Here is an 8,556-nt window from a genome sequence, read left to right as displayed (position 1 = left end):
CCCCGTCCCCTCCCGCCGTCCCCCGCTTGCTCACCGCCGCCTGGAACCGCCTCCGTCCGCTCCGCCCGCCCCGCCGGGCGGCCGGCGAGGGGCGGGGGGGCTCCGGGGCCGGCTCTAGCCGGGGGTCCGAGGGGTGCCGGGGCTCGGGGGTCCCGCGGCCGGGCCGGGCGCTCTCTCTCCGCCGCGCCGCGCCGCTCTGCGCGCCGCCCACACGGGCGGGACCGTGAAATAGCAGCGGCCCCGGCTGCGCCGCGCGTGGGAGGCCCCGGGGGCGGATCCCGCGGCTGCCGCCCCCGCCGAGCGCGGGGGGGGGGCAGCGGCGGAGGCGGCAGCACCGGCCCCCCTTCTTCCCCACCCCCCCCCGGCACCGGAGCAGCGGGAGGAGAGCGGGAGCGGCGCCCCGCACGGCGGCATCGGGGGTCCCGCAACCCCGGCAGGGACCGGGCAGGACACGCGTGGCACGGGGGGCCCGTGGGAGAGGCAGAAGCCCGCTATGGGGACGCAGTGCTCGGTGTCGGCGCGGACACCCTGAATCCCGGGGGTCCCGCGGGCAGCGCTCGCAGCATCCCCGGTTTCGGTGGCAACCCGACCGGGAGCGGGGATGCTCCGGGTAGCGGCACCGCTGTCCCGGCAGTGCCCCCCGGTGCCGGAGCCCTTGCGGAGGGCTGGCACTCGGTGTCACCGGCACGCACACGCTGCCATCGATGGGCTCCGGGGGGAGCGCGCCAGCGGCTCCCCGGAGCGGCGAGAACGGGAGCGCACGGAGGTGTCTCGGGTGGGCTGGGGGGATGCTGAAGCCCCTCGGCGGCAGCACCGGGGTCCCTCCCGCGGGAGGGGGGGTGTCACGGCCCGCACCCCGGTCCGGCCCTGCGTGCCTCGGCGCTATTTATACCGCGGCCGGCGCCTGGCGTGGGGCCAGAGCCGCCCCCGCGCGATCCTGGCCGGGGGGCCGTGCCGGTGCCCGGGGCACATCCCCGGTGCTGCCGGGGGATCCCGCACGGGCACGGTCCCCATGGCGGGGGTCCTGCCCAAGCCCTCCCGGTTCACCCCCTCCCCACAGCCCCCCTGTCACTCCCCCCGCCTTCCACGACCAAGCGTCCGGCGCGGCGGGGCCGTTCCCAGCCCCGGCGCTGCCCCCGGCTGACGCACATCCTCCGCCCACGGCCCCGCCGCTTCCCGGCTCCGCCGCCCACGGCCCGCGGAGGGGGAGCGGGGGGGCCGCCCGAGCCCGCTCCCCGCTGCCCGCCCACGGGTGGCCACCGCCCCACGGTGGGGGGCGGGGGGGAACCCGCGCGGAGAGCGGCACCCCCTTCCCGGGACTGGGGGAGCCTCGCCGCGAAGCGACAGACGGTGCCGGCAGCGGGGCGAACCGGAGCCCCCGAGCCGAGCCGCCGCTTGACCCGTGGGATGCGGGACCCCCTCCGCGCCGCGGGTCACCGGTGACCGTCGTGCCACGGCCGCGCTGGCAGAGCCCCGTGCGGGCCGGCGGGCCCCGGGCCGGTGGGAGCGGCGGGCCCCGGGCCCGCGGGTTCGGCGGCCGCGGGAGGGGCGGGGGGCGAGGGGCGGGACCCGCGCGCCCCCCACGCGTGACCCGTTCGCGCCAACACCGCGAGGCCGCGCCCTGATAGGCGGAGGCGGTTGTCAATCACACGGGATACCCGAGGGGTGGGGGCGTGGCTTGTGATGCCTGCGCTCTGATTGGTCGAGGGGCGAGTCTGTCAGAGCCGTTACCAGGGTGGGGCGTGGCTGTTGAGTGAATGGCGGGCAGGTTGGTCACCGTGGTAACCGAGGGCGGGAACATGGCTGCTTCCTGCATGCTCACTACTGATAGGTTAAAATCTCTGTCAATCAACCTGGCAGAAACAGAGGGGAGGGGCGCGAGATCAAAGCTGAATTTTGATAGGTTAAACCAACTGTCAATCGACGACAAAGCCCGGCGAGCGCCTCTCCTATTGGCTGTGGACTCTCCTCGGCGGCGGGACCGGGCGGAAGCGGAAGCGGCCGGTGCAGCCGCGGCGGGAGGGATGAAACCGGCGCCGGGGCGGCAGCGGCTGTCGGGACTGCCGGTGGTGCTGCTGCTGTTGTTGTTCCTGTCCTTCCTGCTCCTGGAAGCTGCAGGTGCGCGGGACAGTGGCGTCCATGGGCGGGGACCGGGGGGAGTCATAGTGGGGAGCGGGGCAGCGGCGGCTCCCGGGGCGGCGTGGCGGGACCATGGGACCGGCGGCGTGGGCCACGGGGAACGGCCCGGTGTCCGCTGAGAGGCACCTTCCGCCCCCAGGGAACACTCTGAGCGCTTCCCGGGGCCGGTGCGGCCCGGTGGGACCGGGCTTTCGTGTCCCGGTGTCCCGCCGCGCCGATCTCCCGGTACCATCGGGCCTCGATGCCGTTCGGGAGCCGCTTCACCTCGGGGGGCGAGTGCGTGCCGGAGGCACCCTCGGGTTTGTGTCGCTGAGGTGGGATTTTGGAGCTGGGAGTCGGGCCAGAAGGGACGCGGGGATGGGGATGCGCTGATCCCGACAGGGCACGGGGTTATCCCAGAAAAGAAGCGAGGGCGAATTCCGAGGAAAACAGCGGAAATACCGTGGGGAATATGGCAAAGTGGAGAGAAGGGGTTGGGTGGGTGAAGCAGGGGCAGCAAGGCCTGAGCCCTTCTCTCCGTGCTCGCCAGGCCCCAAGGATGCGATCGTGGCGCTGCAGGAGGGCCACGCGTCCCAGCACGGGGAATCCCGGCGCTTCTGCTACACCAACACCCGCGTCCCGCGCTGGAACGACGTCTGGACCAGGACACAGGTGGGGGCAGCAGGAGGAGGCAGCAGATTGTCCCTGCTGCAGCCCCTCCGTTCACAGAATTCACAGAATCACTGGCTTGGAAGAGACCTTCGAGGTCATCCAGTCCCACCCAGCCCCAACACCTCAACCAGAGCCCGGCAGCCAGTGCCACACCCAGGCTTGTGTTCAACACACCCAGGGGTGGTGGCTCCACCACCACCCCGGGCAGAACATTCCAGAGCTTTGACTGTGACATTCACATTTTTTGGACAGAGAGAGGCAGACCTCTGTCTCTCAGGAGGAGAAAAGAAAACAATCTTTATCTCTGTTCTTTTGTTTTCTCTATGTGGGATTTAGTATAAAGGTTGTTTTCTTCTCTCTGTGCTTCAGAGACAGAGTTGTGTCTCTCTGTCCAGAGAATGTGAATGTCACATACAAGTCTTTCAGTCAAAAACCTTTTCCTAATACCCAACCTATATCTGCCTTGGTGCAGCTTGAGACTGTGTCCTCTGGTTCTGTCCATTCCTGGAGAAAGAGCCCGACCCCACCTGAGCACAGCCACCTTTCAGGAAGCTGCAGAGAGCAGTGAGCTCATGTGGGTCTCAGATTCAGTCAAAGAAAGAAACTGAGAGTTTCTAGCCAGGCAGACACCTGGGAAAGAGCTGGAGAGAATGTAAATAATTCTTTATCTCTCTGTTTTCCACTTTGTTTATAGTGAAGTTCTATCACTGTGTGACAAGCACTCTGCACCAATGCTGTGGGTTGTTTTCACTTCAGGACCAATGGATTTGATCCTCATGAAGCTCTGTATAAAAGAGCAGTGTATTTTGGATAAATCAGAGTTTTACTCTCAGCAGCCTTCTGAATCAGAGTCTTCTCATTCCCCTCCTGCCTCGACAGCAACAGGCTCCCCCCTGAGTCTCCTTTTCTCCAGGCTGAGCTGCCCTGTTCCCCTTCTCTTCCCGCAGATCCGCGTCACCAGCAGCCGGATGATCCGCGTCACCCAGGTGGACAGCGAGGAGGAGCTGGAGAAGTTCAGCCTGTGGAACGTGCTCTTCTCCTTCCTGCGGGGCAAGCTCAACGACACCAGCATCGACGTGGATCTCTACAGCAACAAAACCTGCCTCAAGGTCGAGCTGCTGGAGCCCGGCACCACCTACTCCGTCGTCCTCTTCCGACGTACGTCCCCTCCCCGCTGCGGGAAGGGGGCCTGGGGCTGCCCAGGGGACAGCAGGACAGGGCAGCTCATGATCCAAGGACCTGTTCCTTCCTCAGGAAGGGAATTCGGTCTGCAGAAGGAATTTGGGGCACTTGGAGGTCCCATCCTTGTGACCCTGTGGCAGGTGGGAGCTTCCCACTGTGCCCCTCTCCACTGGGATTAATTTTTGGTTTTGTTTTATTTTTTTTTTTGCCAGGTTTTGACCCTAAGCTGTTCCTTGTTTTCTTCCTGGGCCTGCTGTTGTTTTTCTGTGGGGACACAATGAGCAGGTGAGCCCCCTCCCTTCCCCGGGGGCTCCTGGGTGGGGGTGTTTGTGCACAGGCACCCATAAAACACCTGCTGTGATTGATTCCCTGTGTGATCACTGCAGGAGCCAAATCTTCTACTACTCAGCTGGGATCAGTGTTGGCTTGCTGGCCTCGCTGCTTGTCCTCGTCTACATGATGTACAAGGTCATGCCCAAGGTAGGTCTCACATCTTGATGGGGTCAGAGGCCTCGTAGCCCTTCCTATACCTGTACTGGGATGGGCTGGGTTTGGTACGGAGCAGCTCAACACCTGGGGCAGGTATGCACAGCCTGCCTGCAACCTGTGAGAACCCCAGGCTTGGTCTGGGGTCTCGTGTGGTGGTGAAGTTTCTCGTCCAAGCCGTGCTTCCAAAGAAAAACTCCGCAGCCTTTTGATGTTCGGTCTCAAGGCAGTTTATTGTTTGTTGTCTAAAAGATTTTCTTAGGCTGTGGCTGTTTGATCAGCAGCTCAGGCAGAGGCACACACACGCCCTGACATCCTCTCTGTCTGCTGTCTTCTTCTTCTCTCCCTCCACCCAGGGCTGCTGCTATTTTTTATATGATATATTACGTATTACATGTTTACAGTTTTTCCCCAATACCTACTACCTATATTACAAAGTGATTTTCTACTCTAAACCAATCCATAAGTGCCAACATCCCCAAGAACATGGAGGCAAGGAAGAAGAAGGAGAAAGGACAGGATCAGCCCACTTTCCTCCATCTTAGAACTTCTGACCCCCATGTACAAAGTAAAAACCCCCTGTACAGGTGTTAAAACCCCCCTGTACAATACTAAAAAATTTCCTCTCTGTTTTGTAACTACTTTTACTATCCCATCTAACCCTTTGTGACTGTTTGTTCCACCTCCAACGTTGGTAACTCATTCCATGGCTCAAACTCAAAATCACAGCTGTTTCCAGCTGCCTGCCAGGGTCTAAAATGCTTCTGAGCAAGGCCTGGAACCTCTAAAAATGTCTGAGAGACATTTGGAGTTCCAAAACTCCAACCCCCTCTGTGCTCCTCCAGAAAAGCCCTGTGTACTTCCTGCTGGTTGGAGGTTGGTCCTTCTCCCTGTACCTGCTCCAGCTGATCTTCAAGAACCTGCGGGAGATCTGCAAGTCCTACTGGCAGTACCTGTTAGGTAGGTGGGAGCTCTGAGATTCACCTGTTCACCAGGTGAACATCTCCTGGTGAAGCTGGAGAGCAATGCTGAGGCTCCCTGGCCCTGCAGCTGGTGTCAGGTTCTCCCTCATCTTCACAGAAGCCCCAATTTCTGCCCCATCCCTGTGCTCTCCCGCAGGTTACCTGCTGTTGGTGGGCTTGCTGAGCTTCGCCGTGTGCTACAGGTACGGCCCCTTGGAGAACGAGCGCAGCATCAACCTCCTGTCCTGGGCCCTGCAGCTCCTGGGGCTGCTGCTGATCTACTCGGGCATCCAGATCCACCCCATCGCCCTGGGCCTGGTGCTCATCGCTGTCTGCACCAAGAACCTGGATTACCCCTTGCAGTGGGCATTTGCTGTCTACCGGTGAGGCCTGCGGGGACCCCAGCGTGCTCACGGCTCCCAGCTGGGTCAGGATGAGCTGCTGGATGCAGCCCGTGTCACACAGCAGGGTTGTTTTCACTGGGGTTTGGGAGTGGGGTGGGTAACTGTGCCCTTTTTCCTCTGGGATTGGTGCAGGAGAGGGTCCTTGGGAGCAAGGAGCAGAGGCTGGAGGGGTGTATTCCACTTCCCCACTGCCAGCTGGCCCAGGAGGTCAGAGCTCAGGCTGTCCTAGTAGATATTCGTGTTCCAGAAGCTGTTTCTGCCCCAGGGTTCTTGCCCCAGGCGCTGGTTCTGTCCTGGGAGCTGGTTCTGCCCCAGGGATTCACATTCCAGGAGCTGGTTCTGCCCCAGGGTTCCTGTCCCAGGAGCTGGTTCTCTCCTGGGAGCTGGTTCTGCCCCAGGGATTCACGTCCCAGGAGCTGGTTCTCTCCTGGGAGCTGGTTCTGCCCCAGGGATTCACATTCCAGGAGCTGGTTCTGCCCCAGGGTTCCTGTCCCAGGAGCTGGTTCTCTCCTGGGAGCTTGGTCTGCCCCACAAATTCCTGTCTCAGGAGCTGGTTCTGCCCCAGAGATTTGTGTGCCAGGAGTTGGTCCTGCCCAGAGGTTCTTGCCTTGGGAGGCGATTCTGCCTCACCTGCTGGTCTTGCCTTAGAGTTCCTACTCCAGGGATCCTGCCCTGGAGGGTGGTCCTGCCCCAGGGGTTCTGACCTGAGAGTTCCTGCCCCAGGGGTTCTGACCTGAGAGTTCCTGCCCCAGGGGTTCTGACCTGAGAGTTCCTGCCCCAGGGGTTCTGACCTGAGAGTTCCTGCCCCAGGGGTTCTGTCCTGAGTATTCCTGCCCCAGGGGTTCTGTCCTGAGAGTTCCTGCCCCAGGATCCTGCCCCAGGAGCTGGTCCCACCCCACCCAGGCAGGCATTAACTGGTGTTGCCCCCCTGGCAGGAGGGTGCAGAGTTCCAAGCTGGGCCCGACCCCCCCTCGGCTGCTGACAGAGGAGGAATTTCAGCTCCAGGGCGAGGTGGAGACCCGCAAGGCCCTGGCAGAGCTGCGGAGCTTCTGCCAGAGCCCCGAATTCTCTGCCTGGACCACAGTGTCCCGCATCCAGTCTCCCAAAAGGTAACATCCCTGACAGCGAGCTCGGGGTGGCCACGCTGTGTCCCTCTGTGCTGTCACCTCTGTCCTCAGAGACACAGATCTGTGGTGTGTGGGGGGAAAGGATGGGTAACAGCAGGTCCCAGCAGCAAAATGCTTTACCTGTGTGTGTCAGGGCCTCTCCGGAGGCACAGGACACACCTGCCCAACGTACTGCTCCACGGCTTCTCCCAGGTTTGCTGATTTTGTGGGTGGTGCTTCCCATGTCACCCCCAGCGAGGTGTCAGCCCACGAGCGGGAATTCGGCCTGGAAAGTCTCTCCATTGATGAGGAGCTCTTTGAGGAGGATGATGATGACGATGATGATGATGACGAAGAGGAAGAAAACATCCATGACTCCTCTGGTGGGAATCACAGGAGTGATTTCCTGCCCCACAACCATGTGGAAGTCCAATGAGGTCAGCTGCCCTGACCTGGCCAAGGAGCAGGACCACTGCTGGGCTGCTCCAGGCATGGTGGGGATGGTCCTCGTGGGGATGGTCCTCGTGGGGATGGACCCACTCTGGCAGGGAGAAAAGGGCTCTGACCTCCCTTCCCCTGCAGCTCCTGCCAGAGGTGTGGACACCGTTGTCAGCACAGCTCTGGGTGTTGGGGTGGGACACATGGGAAGCCCCCTCAGGCTGGGAAGCCACCAGGGTGCAGCCTGGACCCACCCCAACTTTCGCAGTGGATGCTTGTGAGCTCCCAGGGGTGCACCCCTGGGGCAGGGATCCCTTCCCAAACCTGGGTGCTCATCTGGCTCCATCCCCCAGTGCCACAGCTGTGGGCTGCAGGCAGGAGCTGCTTTCCCCTCATTGGGCACTGGACAGCCTGGGGTGGGGATGGACCTTCCCCTCCATCTCCTGTGCAGGTCCCTGAGGGTGAGGTGACACACACGAGAGGAACTTTGGACCTGTCCCGCTGGTACCTGCGTGCTCAGCACCTGCCTGGAGCCATGGTGAGGGAGCTGCCAGTGACCTGCTCCTCTTCCTCCTGTTACGAATACGTCAGAGGACTCCAGCTGGTCGGGCCACACCTCTGCTTGGCCTCAGTCCCGTGTGGATACCAAAAACACTGGTGCTTCCTCGATGGAGCTGTGGAGCCTCGGGGTCTGCTGGCTGCCCCTGGAGGTGGTGTTGGGGTAGAGGCCATGCTCAGCCCCCTCTCCCCATGTCAGAGCTGAGGATGAGTGTGGATATGCTTCCTCCCTGCCTCTCTGCCTTTCTCCTGCTGTTACTCCTCTCCCAGCGGGTGTGGGCAGGGACTGAGGGTGACCCCACTGATATTCCAGTGGGGAACTCTGGGGAGCTCTGCCAAAGCCCAAAGCTGGAGGGGACACCCCAAATCTATGCAACTTCCTAAGCAATAACGCTGCCCTCACCTCCTCGCAGTGTCTCAGCTGCCCTGGGGACGCCCAGCCCAGCCCCTACCTCACCTGGAGCTTCTGCCATCAGTTTGTCCCAGTCCCAGGTCTGTCCCTGTCCCAGCCCTTGCTGTGCTTTCCTCCCTGCTCAGGTGTGAGCAGACTCTGTTACTTCATTCTCCCCCGCCTCAGCGTGTTGGATGACTGGTTATATTTTTAATAAAGATGTATTTTTTAGCTGCTGA

The 8,556-nt window shown here is 62.1% G+C and overlaps 1 protein-coding gene across 1 annotated transcript; it reads left to right on the top strand.

Moving 5' to 3' along the window:
- Positions 1-1,607: 1,607 nt before the first annotated feature.
- Positions 1,608-8,556, top strand: NEMP1 (nuclear envelope integral membrane protein 1). The gene is made up of 10 exons (XM_021542475.3): positions 1,608-2,118; positions 2,669-2,790; positions 3,738-3,948; positions 4,185-4,257; positions 4,359-4,452; positions 5,304-5,418; positions 5,578-5,803; positions 6,760-6,933; positions 7,144-7,367; positions 7,820-8,556. Exons 1-9 carry the CDS (start codon positions 1,758-1,760, stop codon positions 7,364-7,366), a joined length of 1,599 nt encoding a protein of 532 aa, XP_021398150.1. The 5' UTR covers positions 1,608-1,757; the 3' UTR covers position 7,367; positions 7,820-8,556.

Source organism: Lonchura striata, chromosome 27 (assembly GCF_046129695.1).
Source record: "Lonchura striata isolate bLonStr1 chromosome 27, bLonStr1.mat, whole genome shotgun sequence".
Taxonomy (NCBI): Eukaryota; Metazoa; Chordata; class Aves; order Passeriformes; family Estrildidae; genus Lonchura; species Lonchura striata.
This window is presented reverse-complemented; position numbering and strand designations above follow the sequence as displayed.

What these genes read in the sequence shown, in the direction of transcription:
- NEMP1 (XM_021542475.3), top strand. Translation starts at nt 1,758, where the DNA reads ATGGCGGGCAGGTTGGTCACCGTGGTAACCGAGGGCGGGAACATGGCT. An exon ending in TGTACAAGGTCATGCCCAAG is followed by an intron (nt 4,453 to 5,303) that starts GTAGGTCTCACA and finishes GTGCTCCTCCAG; the next exon opens with AAAAGCCCTGTGTACTTCCT. An exon ending in TGGGCATTTGCTGTCTACCG is followed by an intron (nt 5,804 to 6,759) that starts GTGAGGCCTGCG and finishes CCCCCCTGGCAG; the next exon opens with GAGGGTGCAGAGTTCCAAGC.